The sequence below is a fragment of the Triplophysa rosa genome, linkage group LG12 (assembly GCF_024868665.1).
Source record: "Triplophysa rosa linkage group LG12, Trosa_1v2, whole genome shotgun sequence".
Classification (NCBI taxonomy): domain Eukaryota; kingdom Metazoa; phylum Chordata; class Actinopteri; order Cypriniformes; family Nemacheilidae; genus Triplophysa; species Triplophysa rosa.
This window is the reverse complement of record NC_079901.1, coordinates 7,437,354-7,463,116: the sequence shown is the minus strand read 5'-3', so window position 1 is coordinate 7,463,116 and position 25,763 is coordinate 7,437,354. Positions and strand designations below refer to the sequence as shown.

At 41.0% G+C, this 25,763-nt stretch overlaps 1 protein-coding gene across 1 annotated transcript in view; it reads left to right on the top strand.

Moving 5' to 3' along the window:
• Positions 1 to 200: 200 nt before the first annotated feature.
• The window catches only part of cdon (cell adhesion associated, oncogene regulated), a 37,410-nt gene continuing 11,847 nt past the window's right edge, over positions 201 to 25,763 (top strand). Inside the window, exons 1-13 of the mRNA XM_057348326.1 lie at positions 201 to 570; positions 14,479 to 14,620; positions 14,795 to 15,073; positions 16,255 to 16,401; positions 16,494 to 16,637; positions 16,766 to 17,056; positions 17,184 to 17,453; positions 19,296 to 19,622; positions 21,663 to 21,934; positions 22,991 to 23,165; positions 23,686 to 23,793; positions 24,955 to 25,161; positions 25,297 to 25,478. Coding sequence (XP_057204309.1) covers positions 14,548 to 14,620; positions 14,795 to 15,073; positions 16,255 to 16,401; positions 16,494 to 16,637; positions 16,766 to 17,056; positions 17,184 to 17,453; positions 19,296 to 19,622; positions 21,663 to 21,934; positions 22,991 to 23,165; positions 23,686 to 23,793; positions 24,955 to 25,161; positions 25,297 to 25,478 — 2,475 coding nt within the window. The 5' untranslated portion in view covers positions 201 to 570; positions 14,479 to 14,547. The remainder of the gene's footprint in view (positions 571 to 14,478; positions 14,621 to 14,794; positions 15,074 to 16,254; positions 16,402 to 16,493; positions 16,638 to 16,765; positions 17,057 to 17,183; positions 17,454 to 19,295; positions 19,623 to 21,662; positions 21,935 to 22,990; positions 23,166 to 23,685; positions 23,794 to 24,954; positions 25,162 to 25,296; positions 25,479 to 25,763) is intronic.

The window sequence follows — 25,763 nt, the reverse complement described above, 5'->3', positions numbered from 1 at the left end:
AAAAAACTTTATTTACTACAGTTTTACAGTGTGTGAGGACGTCCCCAACTGGTGTTTTTGCTCAGATTTTTTATGGTTCGCACACTTTACGTACAAATTGGTCCCTAAAATAATAGTTACTGTATAAGCAGAAGGGTAACCATCTATACTCCAGCAGTGCTGCTGCTGTGGGGCTGGAACATTCCTGTTCTGACGATCTGCTGAGCAATCTGATCCCCCTCTCTCTGCCTCTGTGTGTGTGTGTAAGAGAGAGAGAGAGAGAGAGTAGGGAAGGGAAAAGAGAAGACAGAGCGACACAGTTAGACGAGTAGGGTTCACTTACTACAAACCTCGCCGGATGTGAAGTTTGGACTCGAGTCGCGCGTTCTTTCCTTCAGCGCCGTGAAGGGCACGAGAGCTTCAGCTCGGGACAGCGCGCGAGCGAGACGCGGTGCGTCGTTACTCTTTTCCCCGGTATCGTGCACTTTGCGCCCGTGTCTAATGGAGGGCCCCGTGCGGATTTGCCATCGGGAGAATGTGTTTTACTTCTAGCGCGTCCGGCTGGTCGCAGCTTTTGCCCTCCAGTACGAGGTAAGAAGAGACTGCGTTGAAAGGATTTCTTCACGCACCGCCATGCATTAAGATCCTCTTTACATAAATAAGCGTAAAAGTATTGCGTATTGCCACATTTATATCGCAACAAACCCCGAAACGTCCCGTTAGACTCAACTCCGCATCTATACGTTGATTGCGCAAAGTAGCCTATAGTCGTCGGGAAAGTGTCACAAATCTTTTTGTTTAGGAATGCGGGAGGATCGTCCCTGAGAGTAAACAGTGTGCAACTTTTACGTGTTTGAAAGGATTTTCCAACTTACTTTTAGGCTACTTTAAACAGTGTATACGTGAAAGTGGTATGTTGAAGTGCCAAGTGAAAAAAAACTCGTTTTGTTTTGGCATACATAAACACCCATTACTTTCAAGTGAAGAACGTGTAAAAGTATACATCGTTTGAAACATTTAAGTATACAAAGATGAAATGCTAAATTGTTAAGGTGTAGGAACAAAGTTTCTAAAGATTGAAACACGCTTTGTGTAAATAAGAAACTGTGTATAGTGTGTAAATACAAAATGTACGTTTTCCTTTATATTTTGGAAGGTATGAACACCTCTTAAGTGTGTTGCCAAACTCTTTCTCAAGTATATAGTGTAAGTGTTAAGCATATAAACTATGTGTATCTCATAAGGGTTGTTTTCTCAAGGAATAATTTTGATTATAACTGTAACTGTATACAAAACATGAGTACTTGTTGCTCGATTGGGAAGTTGTCTTGCAACACAATATGAAAAACATTTCCAATGTGACACGTGTCTTGTTTGTATTGATAGTGTAGGATTGTGTGTGTCTTAATAGGGAAGGTTGTCTGCTCAACTGAGGAGCACGTTTTGTATGTAAATACACTGAACTTGTGCACATCGATAATATTGTTGTGTTTTGTTAGTTTTTCTGTAATAAAGTCAGATTTTATGTGATTTATTAATGATAATTTTCTAATCGTACATCTTATTGACATGGAAAGAGGGTTGTTCATGCGCAGCAGGGTTCCTTCACCACCAAAGTAACTTGGTTATATTTCTTGATGAAAACGGACCACAATATCTATTGGTCAGACCCCAAACACACAGCTCTTTGAAATGAGATACCTGTGAGACAAAAAACGACTTTTTGCTCCAGAAAATAAATGGCCTGAGTGATAGACAATGAAATGTGGTTGAACCTTTCAAAGAGTTGATTGTCATCAAAATGAGTTATTGTACAAATGCATTTAAGTTATAAAAAGAAATACTTGACCTAATGTCCTTTACTTGTCCTAATACTTTTTTGCAGTATTTACTGCTTTAACTACTACAAACGTTATGACCACGTTTTTTTAAGTGTGCAATTACTTGTTTTATTATTAAATGTAAAGATATATATATATATATATTTAAGAGATTCATTTTTAATTTGCATGAAATTGCATCAAAATTGAACCTAAAAGTTAAGCTCTGTGAAGTTTTAACAAAATGTTTTATTACATACCATAAGTAAACAGTTGCAGTTACAGAATAGTTTAACTTCTATAGTAGATTTTTTTGTGTCTGTATATGAAATAAATTTTAACTGCCGATTTTTCTGTAGATTATAAAAAATGGTCTTTATTTGCAAACCGATGTTGATGATTCCGAGAGCAGATATTGGGGTGTATCTCTCTATTGTTCCTCCCGTGGGGCGTAATGACTCTTTTGATGTTGTTTTTCTAAAGAGGCGTAAATGGATGCCTACATGTGGCATGTGAGTGTCTTTTGTCTGATCAGAGAGGTTAGGACAACATGACTGCTGGATAACAAAGCCCTCATGCTTTCTGCTCGGGAGCAAAAGAGACCCAGAGATCGTCTCAAGATACCAACACAATAAAAGTTTGAAAAAGCTCCAGTGAGGAAAAGGCAAGTGTAATGAATGGGTGTCTGAATAATGATCTAGCGAAGGAATTTTTGTTACATTCGCATCTTGCCATCCGGTACAGCTAGCTGAAAACGGCTGTGTTCTTTATTGTGGTGTAGATGAAGCGGATGAGTGTTGGACAGCAGGTCAACATTTATCATCTTTATTTTAGTCCAGACAGGAATGTTGAGTTCGGTCACGTATAATTCTGCTTGTTCGCTGTCACCTGTTGGCTCTTTCGTTTGTCCAATTTTTTTTTTTCAGAATAAGATATAGTGAAGAAGACAACTGCACTGATGTGTAAATCATGATCAACATTTTTTCACACAAACCGCATTGCAGAAGGACACTGCAGGAGTTGTGTTGCTGTGATTATAGACAGAATTGTTTGGGATATTTATAAGTATATTTATATACGTATATTTATTCGGGTTTTTGTTTTTTACTAGTTTTAGATTGTGTCACTGTGCAGTTTAAAGGGGTCATATGGCGCGAACACGTGTTTTTCTGTGTCTTTGGTGTGTTATAAGTTGCCCATGCATGTATTAGACACTTAAAATTGCAAAAATGAAAGTGTGGGAACAAAAGATGCATTCTATCTAAAAGCGAATGCTCACCCAGACCTGCCTGAAACGCCTCGTGTAACCACACCCCCACAAATCTACGTCAGTTCGTGGTATGAGTTGACTAAGACCGCCCGACTGTCAGTACAATTGCTTTGGAACCTGATGTTCCAGATTACATTTCCGTCACACGCTTGCAGTATTCGACCAATCACTGCGCACTGGTTAACTGGCCAATCATAGCACACCTCGCTTTTCAGAGCCATGAGCTTTGTTAAAAATGACACATCTTGTCTCTGAACATTTGATCCTTTACTGATTCTGTTTATTAAACTCCCTCATCTCAGATGAGATCCTTATTTATTTTCTTTCTGCTACTGCAGGGATACCCGGATGCCTTTGCTGTTTCAAATGCTCTTTTCTTACATAGGGGCTGCACTTAAAACCTGGATGAAGTAACATTGCACAGTCTTGTACATTTTCACTTAAAAAATGACTTTCAGACTTTGAGCCACAGGTGGGCACCTTCAGAGACGCTCAAAGTCTGTGTTTTATCCTTGGGGGAAACTATTTCCTGTTAATTTATGCCCTTTGAATTTAGTCATAAGGATTACCTATAGTTTTTGAGGTCACTCTGTTCATACAGCCTAACTTCCTACTTTTATTCATTCCTTACCTTTCATTGTTGCCCTTGCGATCATGCCATTTTAGTTCACCAATCAGTTGGCATAATGCTATCTTCTGATTTTAAAGTCATGACCCATCCGTGTTCCCTCACTAATTACCAGCATTTCTAAACCATTAGCAGGGCATCGGTTATCCAGTACAGGCCGGAGCTAAACACTGCAGTGCTATTTAGAGAGCAAGAATAATGTTTGGCCGTTTAGAGAGTTCTGGGTAATGATAAACACATGGGGCTGTTGAAAAGGTATGCTAAGTGGCCAATTCGAATGTAAGCATGTGTAATGATTCGGACCAGTGATGGCCTTTCCAGTCATTCTGGTGGTCTGTCGTCGTTAGTTTGCAAATTAGAAGCTCTGCCTTGATCAATACGTTGGAAAATATAAACCTCTGTGTAGTTGAGATGTCAGTCTGAACTGTGGCGATTCAGTCGTCTGGGTGGGACAGCAGGTGGGTTTTTAGAGCACTACAGATAGGTTGAACGTGATTAATAGATAGGTTTGAGCACCAATGTCACATTGGCATGGTAGGTACAGTAAATAAAAAAGTTTGAAAGTCAGAGGGATGGCACAGGTTTAAGGATGTCCTTTGCCCTGCCTCTGTTGCCCCACAAATGTTAGGTGACTTTTTACCCCCACCTGGGTAGGGGACATGAAAGTGAATTTGTGTGACTGTGGTTTGGAGGTTTATTTGGGTTAGGGCTGTGGTTTTGCTCTCAGTACCATCACTTCTGGATCAACGTTTGACCATATAAACAAAGAAATGAAATAGTATTGTATAAAAAGCTTTTGCACATTGCTATGCGTTATATTTTATATATGTTGTATTTATATTTTGACAATATATAACAAATGTGATATTTATGTATTTGATGTAAAATGGCTATAAAACAATTTTGTTTTAGTTTCAAGAATCATTCCATTCAAATAACCTGTTTAGCAATCAATGACATTAAAAACTCTAAGTGCAAGAAATAAAGTAGACTGGAAAAAACCAACAGCCTATTGACAGACTAATAATGGCAGTTTCATTAATATCGCAGTATAAAACAATAATGTACTAATACTAATAATAATTTCTATTACATTTAAAGAAATGAAAGTGACACTTTCAAGAATATATTTAGTGAGAACATCAAAGTCTTTTAATCAGAGTTTTGAAATGTTTTAAATGTTTTAAAATTAGACTTGCTCTAATACCAGCTTAATCAGCTTTGCTAATTACAAAAGGATTACAAAGTTTAGGAAATTTCAAGGTATAATTTACCAAAAATTTACCATCATTTCTTTCCAGAGATGTATAACTTTCTTTCCGTACAGTGAGGTGGCTGAGGCAGTCAGTTCTGCCTATCAGTTCTTTTGTTTTTTCTTTCATGAAACTACACAAGAGGAGTAAATGATTTTCCATTTTTTGGTGAACGGTCCTTTTGAAGTAGATTCACAATATTTTTTATATCAAAACAAATTCCTTTTGAATTTTCAGTATCCCAGCCAGCCCTAGTACCATGCAGAACAAGCAGGGAGGATGTGCTCATGTATTATGGCAAGCTTACATCACATTACATCTGCCTCATCCTGATTACACAAACCACCAAACCACATTTCAGGTCTTTTGTAATGAGGATAGTAAAGTCCTCGTTCCAGCAGGAATAAAGGATGTTTTCTGCATCTGGGAGTTTTTGTGACTGTACATTACACGCACATAACTGTAGCGATCGAAAGTTAGTACACCACCCAGAATAATTGCCTGTAACCCCTCTAGTCTAGATCTCATTAGTTCGAGTTAGCTGACAGCCGCTGTCTTTCTGGAGAGTCGCAGGAACGGGAGAGGGATTACGGGTTGGGTGCCGAAGCTTTGCTGTGATTTAGGACCCTAGTAATGTTGATGGACACCGTCCAGCAGTTATGCACAGGGAGTGAATGGTATATTCAACAAAAAAAATATTTCTAGTAACGCTACGATACCACAGATTTTGCTCCTCATGCTAACAAATTTTGCTCTTAAAAGATGATCTTCACACAATGGAATTTGATAGACACCACAGTATCTCCCACTGCTCTGAGACAACAATAAGAATTTGTTTCTTGTAATTCATGGCCCACCATCACCCCTTGGAGCTAAACAGAAAATGTAGACTCATCCCTTAAAATCTACTCCCTAGTTTTTGCACGTAATTTATTGACATACTTACTACGCAGAAAATCTCTACCCTTGGCTCACCTTCGAGCCATTTATCAAAATATTTTTTCTCTCTGTCTTTGTCTTAACACCTCTGCGTAACGACAGAGAAGGAATTACAGCCTTAATCAGGAGCATAGAAAGAAAGTGAGGGCTCAGATTTATTCACAGTGCATCATTTAGTGCATCAAAGATGAACTTTAACTAAGTTTGTCTAACACTAACCCTACTTCACATCAATACAAAAAGTTGAACTGTGCTTCCCAGCCCCCCGAGGAATCGTAGTAGCATTAAAATGTGAAACCTAATTGTCAAAACAAACAAACAATCAAGTAGTTTAGTTTGATGCAGTGGAAACAGATGTTGAAAGTGCCTCTAAATAAAAAATCCGAACGGAGTAAATCTTTCATAAAACTTTAAAACAAATGTCTGATTTAATGTGTCTAACACTTTATTTGAGTTGCACCACCCTCTTTGTTGTTATCTCATAGACTTGGGTAGAAGTTGCAATTTGGAATTATGTACATTTATTGTTGTTTTCTATAAAGGCATAATGTAGAAGATTTCTGCATTCTCATCACCATCCTGTTTTCAGACATTCTTTTCTTTTGCTTCCTGAGATTCACCCTCTGTCTTCACCAGATCCTGTTCTTGTAGTCAAGTCCTGAGAAAGCATTGAGAAATCCTCCTCACATCCTTTTATTTGACATCTTTAGTGCCAGCCCAGTTACACCACAGCTTTCTATTTCAAATGCGGCAGTCCATAAGCAACATCTGACATGGGTTTTCCCTGCAACCCGGCGCCCAAGCCGGGCAACGGATCAGCAAGACTATATTAAGGCAAAAGTGGCCATGGCTGCCCCCCCTCCGCTCCTGACAAACAGACAGTTTGTTTGGAATGACAGTGTAACTTGCAGATCGGAGCCTGAGGCATTGTGGGTACTACTACTGTGAGGCCTGTGGTCGCGAGTGCCGTTTTGAGCTCCGCGTTGCGGGAAGAGGCAGCCTCTCTGGGGAACCGAGTTAAAAGTCTATTTCAACTCCTCGAGGAAACAGGAATCAATTACAGGGTTAGCCTGAAGAAGGCCGTACATTGTTACGCCTCTGACCTATCTCTTAGACGGCCAGGATTGGTTTGAGATACAGGATGGGAGATTCATAATATTTATGATTTGAGGACGGGTTGGCTTCCTGATCTATGTCCAAAAACCTCATCTATTGCTGTTCTGAATGAGGCTTTTCATAAGATTTCGCCATCTGTTGAGACCGACGCTGCCGATGCTCTTCTCCCACTAGCCTAGTAGGTGTGCAGTATGAATACTGTATACAAGTGATATTGTTCTGTTTTAATTTTGTTTTTGGAGCTTTTTGGCACCATCTGATACAATACATCATTATCCAGTGTCAGCCGAATCCAGAACACGACGAAGTGTTTAATGATCTGACGCATAGCCAGCGTTAGAAATTCAGTCAAGCACGTTTGTTCAACTTAAACCACAAAATTTGTTTTGTTATTTTGGAGGCGATGGAAAACATGAACTCTTGGCTTGTTAGAGGGCTACGAGACAAGACAGATAAACATTTAGACAACCTAAATAGATTCAGTCAGAGGCAGTGTTTGGAGTGGATATTTATTTCAGAGTCCTCAAGCTTGTACATACAAGGCAGAGAGCTGGCCTTATGTTTTTTGGGTGTTTTCAACACACTTTGAGAGAGTCATTTGTTCTTCTTGGCCTCTTACATCTTGTTTGTTTTTGTTCTGTGTGGCTAATATTTCATGCTGGAAGAAAGCGATGAATAAAGCAGCACAGTGCTCAAATTCATTTATTTCGGTTAATTACTTATTAATGGGACTCAAAAATGAAAATTTGTCTTCGTTTACTTACCCTCAGGTTGTTCCAAACCTGGATAAATTACATTGAAAGAATGTTTGTATCCAAACTGTTCTGGGGCATAATTGACTACCATAGTAAAAAAACTAGTCAATGGTGGCCCAGAACTGTTTAGTTTCCCACATTCTTCAAAATATCTTCTTTTGTGTTCAACAAGATTTGGAACAACTTGAGGGTAAGTAAATGACAGGATTTTCATTTTTGGGTGTACTGTCGCTTTAACCATTATTCATGATGACTTTACCTTCTAAAATTCTCCATAAGTTAGTTTGTGGTACATTGGTAGTAATGAATTGTATGTCTTCCCTCCTTACCACAGATTACTCCATTTTAGCATGGTTTGCTCATTTTCATTAGTTGTGAGCAATGATTCCGAGTCCCTCTGTCAACCTTATTTTGCTTTGCTCAAGTTGAGAATCACAGCTTTTAAAATATGTTCCTGCCCTGTAAGAGCTTTTGGTCGGAGGCCAGAGACCTATCGATGGGATACTGAGCAGAACTTGTTGTGTAGCTGTATGTCTGGCCTAGTTGTCATGGTGATGGAGGAGGTGATGGAACCCAGGAGGGCCAGGGAGGACTGGCTATGGACTGAATGAGATAGAGTGAGGTTGAGAGCAGAGACTGAAGACATGCAGAGATCGGATGGAAAACTTGCTGGCTTCAACTTCTGTTCAGCCTCTGTCCTGTTACAGTCTTCAGTGATACACTATAGTAAAGCAATCTCAGCTGCTTAGTTCAACATTCACGATTGAGAAATTTTCCGAGAGTATTTAAAAAGCAAGAGAGATATGCCGATCGTGATACAGACCGGATTTAAACCTGTCTGGAGTCTAGATCTCTAGGTCCCAATTCCAACGTGTTGCTCTTAGTAAATGAAAATTTGAAGGCTCAGAATTGATCAGAAAATACTCTAACCACCACAATACAACTCAACTCGCATCCTCCGCAACTTGTCTTATTATTCAAACACTCTTGGCACAGCCCGCCTATCAACCTTGTCTCCCAGCACACCCTCCGGGCAGACAGAACCACTGTCTCTCCTGTCTCTAGCATTCCTCCTCTCAATTAAAATTACCCTTCCTGTGTGCAAATGTCCCCTCGAGGGTTTAGAGTAGCTGTGAACTCAACTGGAAGTATATTCTGGTGTACCCGCAATGCTGTGTGTGTCATTAGTTATGTGCAGTTTTGGCTGCGCCGGCGATGCACAGAGATCCGTTTCCAGTGTCCGAGACAAGCCTATTGAGTATCAGCCCTCTGCTTAATCCCTGTTGTTGAAAACCTTGGGAAACGGCCCCTTTACCTCTGTACCCCTCCTTTCTCTCACCACCTCCCTTTCCACACCACCTCCTCCCACCATTCCCAGGCAAACAAGACACCAAAGAACAAACTCCAATTAAGAGGATTCTTCTGTACTGTACCGGGGCTAAGGGTCTCGCTCCCACCCACTCTCACCAGGCGATCTGTGTGTGGAGTGTTTGTGACCAAGGCCAACACGCCTAGGGCAGGAATTAGCACTGTCTCCCTGGTCTCCCTGGCCTGGCACTCTTGGGAAATAGGCGGAGGTAGACCGGGTTGCTGCTGAGAAACCTTAAGGAGGGGAGAGGAGGGTCGGGGATGTATGTGTTCCTGGTAAACAGTGCTTTGTTAGAGGTGACTGTCTGATCCCAGGGGCCTCTGTTCTCATTTCTTTCTCGTCTCCTCCCTTTTTTCTTTCACCGTCAACTGCACCAAGGCCGCCCGGGCTGTGCCATGTCACCCTGCTAGCGTCTTACCCCAGGGCCGCCTGCCCTTCGCAGACGCTGATGTTATTTCCTGTCAACAGAGACAGGCTGTGTTTTATGGCTGGGGGAGGCCAGTCTTGGGAAGTAGTATCAAAGTCTTGATGTAATGCATCTCGGTGCACCGCGCCCACTCCTTTTCACAGCAATAAGAGAGGAGTTGAAGGTTAACCTCTATTTGCCTTCTCTTTGGAACTTTGAATGCAGATAGGCAGTGGCTAACTGTAGTTCCACCTCTGTTGTTTCCATCTCTTTTCTTTCACTTTTAATAATGTCTGCCCCCTTCAACTACAAAAAGACTGCTCAGTTTAAAGGACCAGCAAGTTTTTTTTATTTCCAGTCAGTGGTGCCGCTTCGACCAAAAGTACCCTGTGATAGCCACCCATACTGCCACCCCTTCACACACACCTTCTATTCTATTTCCTTTTGTTTTTTGTTCTCTTTCTCATTCCCTCCCTGGGTCTTGTATTGCACATCAAGTCAATATGTTGTATCATTATTTGACTGAGAGGATTACAAGCAAGGTTCACACAGTATGAGCTTGTCTGTCAGGCATTAGCTGGGGAAATAGCTGAGGTTTGGCAAGTATTCACCTCCCGATGAATCCCTTCTTTTTTCCCTCTCTGGCCCTCCCTTTCTCGCTCGTTCCCACCTCCTGTTGTTCCTTCCTGACTTTTTTTATTCTCTCTCACTTTTGAGAGGAGTCATGTACAATTCTGTGTCTTGGTCATATTTTTCTTGATGTTTTATTTTTGTAACCTTTGTACTGCCTTATTTGTTCACCTTCACCTCTCTCTCTCTCTCTCTCTCTCTGTGGAATTTGTGGAGAGAAGCTCCTCTGTCGGTGTTTGTGGGGGCGAGTGTGGACAGGTTCAGGATACAGAAGTATCAGGCTCAACACATGGGTCAGATCAGACTATTGGGAGAGATATTCATTCATTCTTGCACTCTTCAAGTGGTTTCACACTCTTACTATGTCTACTATTCACCAGTCTTACTTTTGTTTCTCTTCGCGGTGCACCTCATGTTTTCATTCTTGGCTTTTGTGGTTGTTTCCTGTATTTTCTAATGACCATAGCCGTGCCACTTATTTCTATTTAAAGTGGTTTCCTTAGACAAGCTTTTGTATTCAGGCAGCATTGTGGTGGATTTTGAATGTGCCAGTGCAAGGTTCCTTCTCTTTGTTCCCTGAACGCGGATCTCAGGCCTTCGATTTTGTACCAGTTGTGACCTGTTCTGCCAGTGCCCTGTGGGGGTCTTGTGTCCTGTTTACTGAATATGACTGATCTAGGAGGAGGCCAGATGACACTTCAAGCACTGCCTGCAGTTTTCTCACTTGCACCTTTTTTTATAGCACTGCAGGTGCCACCTCCTGCCCCTTTACACCCAGGGGCTTGTCAGTATGTTTATTTTTCCTGATGTCATTCCTATAGATCCATGCTCTGCTTACATTGCATCCAAGTATTCTCATTATTCCAGAGGCCATGCATTACATACAGGCATGAGGGTATAAGCCACATTTATATTCAGCAATTTGTGCAACACGTGAAACTTTAACAAGGAATGCTTTGGTTAAACTGCAGAGGATGTATTTTGAAGGTCAGATGCTTTCTGACATCCCAAGAGAACGAGTCTGTCTTCTTTCCCTGCACTTTGGCAAGATCTCAGGTATGACCCCTGAGTTACTCCCTCATTCCAGAGAAAAAACAGAAAGGAACAACAGCTTCTGCTCTGACAGCTGATAAGGTTGTATTTATGATCCCCAACTGCTTGTGGATTTGCTGTTGGATCAAGTTGTCTGGGATCCTCAGAAAAACACCCAGAATGTGTGTGGGTCCTCTGGCTTTAAAACGCAAAGTTATAAGTGCAAAAACAGAGTGGAGAGACAGAGGAAGCCTAGTTTTCCAAAATGTCTGGAGACTGTAATGTAGCACACTGGTTGAAGATTTGTCCTTGTAAATACAATTTTGCTGAAACGGCCAGGACATGTGTTATGGATGCTCCCTACAAGCTTTTGAACTAGCTTAACCAGCAAAAAAATAGTTCTGTAACTTCGGCTAACATCTGTAGCTTTAGCTGAAATTCTTGCTTGGGGTCACCAGAAGTGTAGTGCTGTTACCTAAATAGAGGTAATGTCAGTTTTATGTCACAATTTTTTCTCTGATTGTCAGCTACTTGTTTCCCTCTAGACTTTTCCCTCAGTCGTTTCTTTTGATGTGGCCTGTATGATGGAGATCTTCAGCTGGTATAGGGGACTTCCCTTTTTTCTGCTTTTAGACATGTCTCTGCACTCCACAACCCGCTCTGTCTCTCTCGACATATATCTCTCTTATGGAAGACTCCAGAATGCTTCAATTCCCTACTGTCTCTCTAGCCTGCACCTAGTAGGTTGGTGCCTGTGTCTCTTTCTCTCTGATGGAGGACAGCAGATATCCTGTAAAGTGTCTCTCTGCCCTGAACCTGCCGCATACAGGCGGATGTCAAAAGAAAGACAGAGAGATAAAACCCATGAATGATGCTTGAGTTTCCTCGTCATGCCAGATCTGTTGCAGAGATTATGAGTGGCACAGCGTCATACCTTACACCAGATATCTCTAACCGGGTTATACCTCCGGGTGTACTTGCATCACTTTTTCGGAATACACATGGTGCAGTGTTGCCCATCTTTGGCTGTGTTTCATTCAAGGCTGTTGTTATTGTTGTAATTATATATTATTATTCCGGGAGTGAGAAAGAGATTGTTTCCACTGATGGTATAGGAGCACTGAATAGGGCTTGTTTGGACTTGTGGACAAAGAAATGCTACCCTTACAATCCCAGGGCTGACAGACCATGCACACATACATGCACACACACACACACACTCAAAGTCATGGCACACACACATTTCCACATTTCCTTACGATGGTAATCTTTGTAAAGTTTCTTTAAGATTTTTTTTAAACTATCATTTTATAGGTACGTTTGTGTCACACTCTCACTGTCTTGCTGTCATTTGTGCTATGGAGACACTGTCCCCATTTTCTCATTCTGGTTTTGAGGGTGACCCCAAGGGGTGGGGCCATGTCTGGCAAACACCCGCTGACTCTCTGCTCTCCGGTGACCCTTGACCTCTAGGGTTAGAGGGGGCGTGAGCAGAACGTTGAGAGAGTTTATTATTTCCTGTGTTTCCTACTTCGTCTTCCTCTGAGGGGTCCCACGGGGGGGCGGGGAAGATGTGTATGTATGTCGGTGCGTTTGAAGCTCATGTAAATTGTTTTGGGCCTCGTTGTGGTTAAAATGTAAGCTTGATTTATTTTATGCAATATTAAACTGGATTTTTACATTGTCTGAAGAAAAGTGAGTCATGCTTGATCATACAAAACACACCACGACGATGCTAGGGTGTTTTGGGTGGTTGCCAGAGAATTCTTTGCAGTTTCTAAGATGCTCTGAATGGTTGCCATAAGGTTGTTGGGCACTTCTGTGTGGTTGCTAGGGTATTACTAGGTGTTTGCTTATTAGTCTAATAGCCCCGTCCACATGCCTTCAGTCCATCCTTCAATGTAAGTCAATGGTACTTTTCACGTTTTATTAAAAAAGGACTATGATTTGAAGCACATTTATGTTTGATGCACAAGAAGTGCAGACTGCTCTGCTCTATTAGTCCCACCCAGACATCACCCCTTTAATTTGACCCATCCGAGTGGCCTGTCCTTTGGGCTGATGTTGGGCCGGGCACAGAGCCCTATGGCACCCACAGCTTGAATATCACAGCTGGACAGCCATTGTCCCTCAGACCCCGGCCCAAACTCTGCTCACGGACCAGAAGCCTGTGATCAAAGACCCTCCGGATTAACACAGCCCAGATACAGAGGACTGGCACTAGGGGAGGAACAGGTTCAAAAGCAAAGAGGAATGCTCCTAATTACGTTCTTTTACTCCTTATTGTGTCTCACCCTTTGGGAGCTCCCCTTGGCTTTCTGTTTGGACGTTTGAGACTGTGTGTGAGTGTGTGAACGCCGTGTGGCGGCTCTTCAGGCTACAGTGAGTCTGTAAGAAAGCAGTGCACTGTAACAGGACAGTGATATTAAGAGTGGACTGAGGCAGACCTTACGACTGCAGTCCATCAGAGATGGGCAGGAGTGAAGGGGCCAGAAAAGAGGGTGGGTGAGGGGGCGTAGAGGTTCAGAAATTCCTGTTTCACTGGTGAGGCTCTCTGTGGGAATCCTAGGATCATAGATCAACAGAAAGAGGTTTCTCGTCAGGAATCGGGCTGTGTAAGATCAAAGCATATAGAAATGAGGGATGTCGTATAGGTAATTGTTTAAGATTAATTGTGGAATGTTATGTGTTATAATTCCTACACGCTGAATGCCTCGACCAGCTACAGATGAGCAAATCTGTTGTTATAATGTCTGTGAAGATGGTAAAGATCCTTATATAAATGTCCTTATATAACTACCCAGTGTTGCATTTTCATGAGAGCAAACCTGTGGTACAAATATCAGATTCATCCAGTGTTTTCTAGTGGTTTACGCCTTAAAGCTTAGGTATTTTAACTGAGTGGTTGCCAGGGTGTTGCTATGTGTGTGCTAAGATTTTTTATATAGTTGTTGGTCTATTGATATACAGTTTTTGGTGCTTGGATGGTTGCCAGGGTGTTCTGAATGGTTGATATTTGGTTGCTTACTGGTTAAAAAAAGTTCACCCCAAGAGTCTATCATTCAATATATTTTCATCATTATCTTTCTGAATCATTCTGTTTTTTTTTTTTTCATTTTAAATAGCAAGTCTGTTCACTTAAAACCTAAAAAGTATGTAGGCACCATAGTAACTGCTGTAATTCGTGTTATATTAATCATATTGAGCTGTTCATGAATCATGTTTGACTTTTGAAGTTATTTTATTTGCAATGCTTTTAACATGTCTTTTGTGTGTTTCAGGTGTGGAGTGTGTGTGTAAAGGGGGTGTGTGTGAGGCCCCTGGTTAGTGCACCAAGGTGAAATATCGTCATGGAGGACAGCGGCCTGAGATTACTGTCTGCTGTGCTGTGTGTTTGTCATATCCTGCTCTTTAACTGCCCATGTGAGTAACATGCTGACGCACACAAACATCAGAAAAGGCTTAATGTCCTTCTGGCCCTTTAAATGTTCATTAAACATCATGGCCATTGATGAGCCATCAGAGGCTAAAAGAACAACATGGATTGTGGTGTGATGTCTGTTTATTTATATTTGACTCCTCTCTCTCTTTCTTCAGCTGTTCTGTGTCTCTCTTTTCGCGTGGAGCCTCTATCTGTCGTACAGAAGCAGGGAGGTGCAGTCCAACTGCGCTGCACGGCACGTCCCGCCACCGCCAGACTCAGCTGGCTGTTCCAGGGGCGTCCCATAGACCCCGTCCTCCAAAATAGTGTGGAAATCACGCCAGGCTCCCTCTCGCTGCCCTCCCTCCAACCGGCCCTCACGGGCTCCTACCAGTGTGTTGCTCAGTCTGAGACGGGCTCTATCATCAGCCGGCACGCACGGGTCCTTATTGCAGGTAAGCGCATATGAACGCATGCTGACACATACACTCTCACTACAGCTGTTAGACCGCTCCTATAAGACTGTGCTTCAAAGAGACTGCTGGAGAAGAAAGACAGGAAGTATCGGAAGGCGGATTTCTCGAGCGATTAACACTGTGAGAATAGGCGACCGTTGAAGAGTGTTGGAAGGGAAGGAAACGGTTCTTGATTTTCAGTCTGGCACTCATCCAGACACCTTCACCAGTATCCTTAATGAGCCCAGGGGCTTCCTGTGCCGTACCGAGGCCTGATGCCGGGAAGGACGCCTTATCGAATCAACCCCCAAGCGGTCTGCCCGGGACCTGATCGGGGTTGCAGATAAGGCTGCATTATTCAACAGAAAGCGCATGTTCACTGCCAGTCACAATCCAATATAAACACCTCTTTGACAGAAGGTCTTTGTGTGAAGTGTTGATGTTATGGATGAATATACTAGTGTGTTACACAGCTTTCTGTTTTTTTTATTGGCTATTCTGTGGTCTATATTGACAACTAAACTGAATCATTAACATTTGTCTCAGGTAACCAATGTCCTATATACTGTAGTTGTGCTAGTTTCATATTGTGTCACTACACAGTTTTTTTTTACTTTTCATATAAATAGTTTCAACCCAAACCAACTAACTAACTATTTATTTAGTTTGGCAGGTAATTTATGGGAAAACGTAAAGTCAACTGGTTCCATTATGTGTGATGATGTAAAGTATAAAATGAAAATAATTGAAAATAATTTAAAGTATTTTGTTGCACAACATAAAAAAAACAAATTTCTAGTGACTGGTCATTTTCAAATGGCTCAGATGAGGTTTCGTAAATATATAAATAACAATTTAAAATAAAAATGTATACATTTATAATGTATAAATGGTGGTTAACTCGACAGGCATTTGTGAAATTTACAAAACTATAACTGAGACAATTTGTATTTTTTAATAATCATTTTAGTAATCTTCGTTTATATATTTATGCATTTGGCCGGTGCTTTTATCTAAAGCATCAGCATTTGTATTCCAAGGGATCGAACCCACAACCTTTGCGTTGCTAATGCTCTACCAACTGAGCTAGAGGAAAAATTGATGTATTACTATAAATCTTCACAAAATGTTCATTCCGATTAATGAAAGTTTGTTAAACACTGTCAAATTGGTTCTTGCAGGTATCGAAGAATTCGCAGAGACTCATCGGCGATTAGTAATGGTAAAGAAAGGAGACCCTGCTGTTATCGAATGCACCCTTCCTCACAGCAACCCGCCCGCTCTCCCACGCTACCGGATACGTGGAAAATGGCTTGAACAGTCTTCAGGTACAGACAAGACACACATGCCAAACCTTCAAGTAATACACGAAGATACAATCGAAGGTTCAGAGAGTTAATTTTCATTTGCTTGTTTTCAGATGAGTATTTAATTCTGCCCTCCGGGAACCTTCAAATCAACTCAGTGTCTGTGGAGCATCAGGGCATGTACAAGTGTGGCGCTTCTAATCCTCTTAGCAGAGAGACTCAAGCAGAGGCCCATGGCACTAAACTTGTAGTCAAAGGTGGGTGGAGCACATCCGAACTTTTATTCTGCTTATCACACTTTCCAAAAAATTCATGCAACCTGTGAACTAGTTTTAACGTAAAGCACAGAAAGTGCATAAATGAATGAAATCTTTCCTCCATGTAGATTCTGAAGGCCCTTCCCCTGTAGGGATTGTCTATCCCATCACTTCTCAAAATCTGACAGTGGAACAGTCTGAATCTGTGACTCTGGAGTGTGTCATATCAGGAAGTCCTTCTTCAAAGGTCAAATGGACTAAAGATGGGTCGGAGCTTATGCTGAGCTCCAAACGGATGTTGTTGCATAGCAACCTGGTGTTGAATGACATTCACCTAAGTGATAGAGGTCATTATTGCTGCTCTGTTCTGACTGACCATGGGGATGTGGTCAGTGTCAACTACACTGTGAATGTGCTAGGTAAGCAAAGAATTAACACCTAATCTTCTTGCACAATGTTTTTATGTACACTGCATTTCTATTTTTCCCATGTTTTTCAAAAGGTGAAATGAGTGTAATAATTCAGCGTGATTGATCTTCTTTACAGAGAATGTGAGCATCCTGCGAGGTCTGTCTGACCAGGCTGTAACAGAGGGCTCCTCTGTGAGATTTACCTGCACCTCCAGCGGTTACCCCTCCCCTAACATCATATGGCTTCTTAACTCCACCCCTCTCTCTTCTTCACCCCGCCTCCGAATCTCTGGCTCCTCTCTGCGTATACCTTCTGTAACTGCTCAAGATCTGGGAATCTTCCAGTGTCTCCTCGACAATGGGATTAGCTCCGCCCAATCGGCAGGCAGACTCAGTTTACAATTAGGTAAGACAACATTGATATTGAGCAGCAAATGAACAGTTGCCACTTTTTAACACATGCAAACACTTTTTTTTGAGTAAGATTTGTTGGACATTATGCTAATATTTTGGCTGACTGTGGTATGTTTAGTGAAAAAATACACTTTAGCAACTGTCTATAACACCCTAATAACCACATAGTAATGGCCTGGCAAATGCCTTTAAAAGTTTTGTATAGTCAAGCTAACATTTATTTAAATCTAAAAATAAAATATTTAATATTATAAATGCGATTTAATAAATAAATAAATAAAAATATAAATTATTGTTAAAGTAAATCTTTAGTATTTATTACAACAACAATAATAATAATAATTATTATTATTATTATTTCCACTAATAGTATTTGGTATATACATAGTATTTATTATATGCCACAGGTGGTATTAGTGTTAGGTATTAGGTATTATATTTTGGGGAGCTCTTGATTGGTCAAAAAATTGTACACGCCCCTGGAAACAGTATATTACAGAGTCATAGACATCTTTTATTGTTGTTTTTTCTAAAAGAGAAAGACTGTCGCTGCATCCGAAATCGCATACTATGACTGTACGTACTGATTTAAATGAAGTACCTACCTATCGACTGTTAAAACAGGTACGTTCTATATAGTATGTGTGGGGGTAGTATGAATAGATTTCGGACGTACCGCATCCGCCATGTTTTATTGTTACGTGACCCGTATGCTCTTTGACCTATGACGTATGGTAGACCATCCAGGTGTATTTCTCGCCTACTGTTTTGTGTGTATACTGAGGTTTCGGACATACTACTCATGACTCATACTCATTTTCGCCTACTGTATAGTATGGAATAAGCGATTTCGGATGCACGTGTGAGTTTTAAAACATGCATGTCTGCTATTAAAGAGTCAAGGTTTAGGGCACGTCGCAGGGTTAGGAGAGTATATCCATCTAGCAGGGCAGACAGTTTAGAAGTTTGGCTGAAGAAGGGGGTGGCAGGGTGGGCATTCTTGGCTGCCAATGAGAAGGTTGTGAGTGTGAGCTTTGTGCGTGCTGTTGGGGATAAGCTCTTGGACAGCGGAATGTAAGGAGTAGCTACACAAGGTTATGACGAGAACCAGACCACCCAGCTGTCAACATCACACACAACTAGCTCCATATTTATTAATACACATCACACACAGAGACACACAGCCTCCCGCCCTCCTCCGAGGCTATTCCTCAACCCTGCTTCGTGTCTTCGAACATGATTGATAAGCCTAGAGATACGCAAACTTCACAATAGATAAAACATGACGGAGGTCTTTTCCAAATGTTGGCTCGCATCACTTTTTTCCTGGCTCGGTTACAAGGGTGATTTATTTTACGCTGATAAAATGCAGATCGGTTTAAAAGCAGTGTTGTTTATGTTAAGCGCTAAGATTCGAGATAGATATGTGATCTGTTGGCCGCTGAAAAAAGACAACAACATGATGTGATCTGCTCTGGGTCTGAGAAAGCACACCGTGGATTTAATGCTCAGGAGAATTTCATGACATGGGTTGATGTGCACAGTTTTCTTGACTGTGTTGACCTACTTCCTGTTGAAACTGGAAGTTTGGGGTGGGACATATTGAAAGGCTTCAGTTTACAGCCATTACCTATGATTTGTCACTTGCTATTGCTAGTCAACATTTTATTGGACAATGATTATGTCTGTGTCTACAAAATAAATCATCAGTATTTTAAATATGTGCAAGAGACTTTAAATGCTAAAACAATATCTACTAAATAAATGTAACAGTGCACTAATAAACATGAACTAAAAGCTTTCAATTCTTTATTTCATTGGCATCTTTATTTAGGTGAGAACTCCAAGCCAACAATCCTATTCCCTCCTGAGAGTGGCATCTACACTGAGGGCGACTCCGTAACTCTCACTTGTAATGCTAGTGGACAGCCACTTCCTGTTATTCGCTGGCACAACTCCGCCGGTCCCATCGCCACCCATCCTGCTCTTCTGCTACAGCCCCCTCAGTCCGCGGGTGACAACCCCACCCACCTCGCCGTGTCCCGACCAGGCAGCAGCACCCTGTACATCCAGTCGGTGACTGCGGCCCACGCTGGCCGGTACATCTGTGAAGCCTCCAATGAGGTCGGCTCTGTTCAGACTGAGGCGTTCCTTACAGTGGGTGAGTTTAGATGATGTAGAGCCAGACTGTTCCTCTCTTACTCACTCTCTGTGTCTCTGCCTCTCCTGTGTAATGTTTATATAATACTCACCGTTCATTAATAGTTAATCGGGCACATGTGAGTCACAAAGGCGAAGAGAGAAAACTACAGAAGCAAAAATATTTACTTTTATTTTTTGTGTTGTGCTTTCATTAGCCGTGTTTGTAAAGGCTAGCATCACCATTATTATTGCTCATATGTAGGTTTAGGGATTTGAACAAACCCCTAACTGCAACAAAAACTGCTACAGACTTAAATGACACTTTATGCTGCTTTTTCAGATTTGATATTATTACTTTTGTAAGCTGTGTAAACTATAAAATGAGTGAAAGACCTGAAAATTATCTAAGAATGAGAACAATATACGTAGAGACCTATGGGCTCCTCTGACTTCAGTATGCAACCCTTTGCAGTGCGCAACCATGCTCTAGTCTAGCACTTTCAAAACATATATCAATGTGCTAGAAAACACACTAAACACCGAAGCAACGGTTTTGCAACACCTTAGCAACTATATATCAATGTGCTAAACCACTCAGAACACCCTAGCAGCTGGACAGCAACACCTTAGCAACCACATATAAATGTGTTAGAACACTCCGAGCAACCTAAAAACTGTACAGCAAAACCCTTGCAACCACATAGTGATGTGTTAAATCACTTAGAACACCCTAGAAACTGTATAGCAACACCTTAGCAACCACATACCCATGGTTACAAAGTTACTTGGTTACCAAGTAACCAGTACCACCCTAGAACAATGGTGTAAGATTTACACTGGCAGAAATCTGGTGCTACATGTAAATCATTTCAAATGCCAGGTGTAGGTTCATGGCTCACGCTTGCTCACAAGGCTTCTAGAGTTCACACTGAAACTCAAAGAGTAGAGACAGACACAGAGAGAAGCTGGGGAGGCACAGGACTGTGAGGTTGGTATCTGAGCTGGTGTAGGGCTCTGATTCTCTCTGGTATTTTAATGGCCGATGGGTGGAATGTGTGGCGGCTGGCAGAGGGCCCAGTTTGAGCTCTAGTGTTATTGGCTCTGGGGCTGTTTGTTTTGTAAGGTAAACCAGTGCCACATACACAGAAACAGAACCAGAGACCCCAGGAACCAGCAACAAACCTCACCGCTCAAACAACTGACTTTCAGCTGTTTAGTTAGGCTTTAGTCAGTTGGCCACTTTACTTTGTTGTGGCAATTGTAAAGCACTACAGCATACACCGTTTCTTACACAAATGTACCCACGTGTAAAGACATTTATTGTTGTAATTTGAATCTGAAGTTCTGTCAAACCAATTTCAGATCTAATTTTTCTGCTGACTTGAACTTTTATCTAGATAGACCGTTCTGAATGTGGTGTAGCTAAAAGAAATTGATAATACACAAAGCTAAAGGCAGTATTGTAAGAATACTCAACCTTGCATATTGCGAGCACTAATCGCTGTGTTTAAAGTATCCAGGTCATTTAAAGTTTTTTAAAAGAAATAGAAAAAAGTTATATTGTGTTTTTAAAATCTATTTTAAATTAAATTTCAGCTATAATAAATATTAAAAATATGTGTACATGTATATAATGTTAATATTTAAATATATTTTTACACTTCATCATTCCTTGCACATAAAAAGTCACCGCAGCAGTATTAGGATGTTGTGGGTGGATTCCAGGGTGTTATGTGGTTGCTAGGGTGTTCTGAGTGGTTGCTAGGTGGTTGCTTGCCTATTAAACTCAAAATCACTTCAGCCCCAATTTTCTGTGATATTCTGTTCCTGAAATAACTAAAGTTGGAATAAATGATTTGGCAACATGAGGTGCATACACAAGTAAAAAACAAGTTGGTCGATTACAGGTATCATTTTGTAGCAAAAGCGATACGTACATAACGCATTTTAATAATTAATTTTGAAAAAAGTATGAGCAATACTTACAGTAATTGTTTAGCAATTATGAATAAGTAATAAAAGTGGAAGTTTTATGACCAAACCTCTTTTTATTTGATAGGCCCCAAGTCTAGTTCCATGTCAGAAGTTGCCTCGGAGACGCAGCCGTCCATCCACCCTATCCAGAGTGATGAGGGTGATGAACTTTTCCTTAAGGGGCTTGGAGACACAATAGGATCTCCTTCCGAGAGAATCAGTGACAAACCCACACCTGAAGCACCCATCATCATCAGCCCACCCCAAACACACAAACCCAACATGTATGATCTGGAATGGCGAGCTGGTCGAGACTGGGGCATTCCCATTAATGCCTACTTCGTCAAATACCGCAAGGTAAGAAATCATAATTTGGAATTTGTTGTATGTGCTTATGTTTACTGATGTCTTTTAAAAATTGTATACAAAAACTGCTCATAAGTGACTGCAGCTTATTATAGTTTTGTTTTCAGTTTTATTGTAGTTTTATTAATATTTTATTCAGTTACATTTTATTTATATTTTTAGTTTTCGTATTAATTTTACATACATTTTAACTCTTTTTGTTTTGTTTTTATTATTTATTTGTTCATTTGTTATATTAATATATCAATATAAGTTTGCTTTATTTTTATTTGTTTTAGTTTATGTTAATAAATGACTCCACTAAAAGTTATTTAAAAAAAAGTGTTTAAACTAATATTTAGGCCAATATTTGATTTGATTTCAACGAACAGAAATGTTTTATTAGATTTAGTAAACTACAAAAACCTTCATTTGGAGTACTCTATATAAAGTCAGCCTCCACATGATCGTCATCATTTTAAATCCACATTTGCATTAGTAGTGTGCCTATGATGCCTAAACATGCTCCCTTTGTAGACTGCTCTCTTGGTTTTGGTGCTACTTTGTCAAGTAAAACTCTTGGAGTCTCTTTTTTCCCCCTGGCGTGAGTTATCGGTCAGATTTACAGTTATTAGATTTGAGAATGAGCACATACTCATAACAACGCCCTGTGCCGTTTACTGTAAACTCACACAATTCAGCAGTCTCTGCCAACTGAGAGCATTTCGGTAAGAAGTCGGTCATTTCCTTGTTTAAAAGCCCATGTTTTCTTCAGTAATATGCTCCCTTGGCTAATAAAAAAATATTTGGTTTGTTTCAAACTTGCATTGGCAGCGTTTGTCACGTTGGCTCAGGAAAAAGTGATGCAGCTCGTGCAGTCAGGAATACTTGAGTAGGTTGATCTTTTGTCATGATTCAAAGTAGGAGACAGAAAGAAAGTCACTGTTCTTCGTTGGACTGTGCACGAAGTGCGGGTGAAATTTACCATCCCAGAAGTTGAAGACGGTTCATGATATTTATGGATACGTTAGATGTCCCCTCAATGTGTCTTGACTTTTTGTCCCCTAGGTGGACGACATGGGGAACGTGGTGGGTAGCTGGCACACGGTGCGAGTGCCCGGCAGTGAAAAGTCTCTACCCTTGTCCGATCTGGAGCCGTCCAGCTTGTATGAGGTTCTGATGGTGGCCCGAAGCTCTGCAGGAGAGGGTCAGCCCGCCATGCTCACCTTCCGCACTGGAAAAGGTGAGAATTCTCTCAAATCTCATAAACCTTCTAATAGCGGGTTCACACCAAACGCGAATTAAGCGGTTTGCGCGAGTAAATTACATACAAAGTCAATGGAAAGACACATATTGACGCGAACTCGCGGCAGGCGATGCGAATGACGCGAATCGGGCGGCGCAATTGGTGCGAACGCGCGTCAATCTCATCTTCACCGAAGGTTGGAAATATTTGTCAGATCACGTCACTCACGCGAAAGTAATGAACTTTTCCCGCTATTGTTCGCGTTTGGTGTGAACCCAGCATTACACCCCTTATATCTGTCACTAAAGCACTTTTGTCTTTGCCACATGTTGCGTAAGACATGCGCTCATGGTTTGATATCCATGAACGGCAAGAAACCATCTGATCATAATGTTTTCCATTTATGTACTTTAGCTTCAGAGCGTTTGCCAAATCTCAAGCCACAGTGGCTACATAAACTCCATTATCATCATCATTATCATATCATAACCTCTCTCTCTCTCTCTCACACACACAGAGAGGAGCTCCCCCAACAAGAACCCCTCCAAGCCGCCATTTGTGTCCCTTCCAGAGAAAGTTCTGGAAACCACTAACACCTATTACGGAGTCGTCATACATGAAAGAGGTATGAGGAGATCATGCAAGGGCCTGTGTCGTGGTTACTAATAATTGAAGCATTTTGAAAACTTCACTTGCACTTAAAATTGTGCAGTGTGAATGTAATTGCATTAGAATGACTAAATATAAATAAAATGTTGTTGTTTACCGTATCTAACACGCACAGGTCACAGTTGACATTACATGACATGTTCTGTGGTAATAAGTTCATGTACATCAACTGTGAGATGCGTTTAGATTCTAAAGGGCTTGTGCCCTTGAAAGCGGTTTCATATGCCACATCAATTTAGCTCTTTCTCTTTCTGTCTTCCTCTGCTTGCGTCTGTGTATTTATGGCTCAGAGCCCATTCAGTAAGTACTCAATTGACCCTGGCATGCAGTTGGGTTTGTGTGTGTGCGTTTGTTTACATTTTTTATCTTTGCTGGTTTTTAGATGTTGAGGTTTAAGTTTGCACTTGACATGAAAGCTGTTGTGTATTTTAGGAAAAAATGAGTTTAGTTTACAGTTGCTCTATTGCACGTCCCCCTGGTAGAACGTAGCGCTAGCAATGCCAAAGTCATTGGTTGGATCCGCAGGCAACTTGCATACTCATGCAATATAGTATATAGCTCAAGTGCACTGTAAGTCACTTTGTTGTTTAATAATTTAGTTTTGTATTGTGCAAAAGAAAGAAATGCATATGTTTTAAACGTAATAAAAGACATAGAGGCAGTAATTTTTAGGGCTGGACAACGATTAGTCGCGACTTATCGTTTGCCGAATAAAAGTTTGTGTTTACATAATATATGTGTGTACTGTGTATAATAATTATGTATATATAAATACACACACACGTATCATTTTAGGGAAAATATAGATTTAAATGTGAAATATTTATATAATATACATTATATATAAATATAAAAATGTAAATGTAAATAAACATGTAAATATTTCTTAAATATATATACATGCATGTGTGTGTATTTATATATACATAATTATTATACACAGTACACACACATATGTTATGTAAACACAAACTTTTATTCTGGAAACGATTAGTCGAGACTAATCGGTGTGCAGCCCTAGTAATTTTTCATTTTTGGGTGAACTATACCTTTAAGCAATGTAAATTGTAAGCAATTGGATTTGACGACCTCTGATTTGTGGGCTTCCTCCTTAAAGTTCCTGAGGCCCCGGACCGTCCAACTATCTCAACAGCAACAGAAAGCTCAGTCTACGTCACGTGGATCCCGCGAGCCAACGGTGGCTCTCCAATCACAGCCTTCCGCGTGGAGTACAGGAAGCAGGGTCGCAGCGGTGACTGGATTGTGGCGGCTGATAACATCTCCCCCCTGAAACTGTCAGTGGAAGTGCGTAACCTGGAGCCAGGTAACATGACACGCACATAAGCACAGTTTTTCTCTTTCAAAATAGTCCGTTTTCAGTTGTTGCACTGCATAAAAGCAATTTAATCTTACATCAAAATCTCTTGCACTGTCGATCTAATGGCATTTTTAATTTCAGGTTCCACATACCGCTTCCGTGTCATTGCCATGAATAACTACGGTGAAAGTCCCGCTAGCACCACCTCCAGACCATACCAGGTGTCCCTGTCGAATCCTCCCGTCTTAAACCGCCCGGTCTCCGGCCCTCACATCTCTTCCACCGACGCTATCAGCGACACTCAGATCATGCTCCGCTGGACTGTGAGTACACCTGGGAACTTACTACGGAATCTAAAGCTACTAAAAGGCATATTCTAGCTCTGTTCCAAAACCTGCAATCCCAGAATGCATTGCAATAAGCACACTTGACCAAATAATTTATTCACTCTCGTGTCGTTCAAAATTGGACTCTTTCATCTGTTGAACACGAAAGTAGATATTTTGAGAAATGTCTCCGTGGTTTTTTGTTCATACAGTGGACGTCAATGGGGTTCAGTGTTGTTTGGTTACCAACATTCTTCAAAATATCTTCTTTTGTGTTCTGCA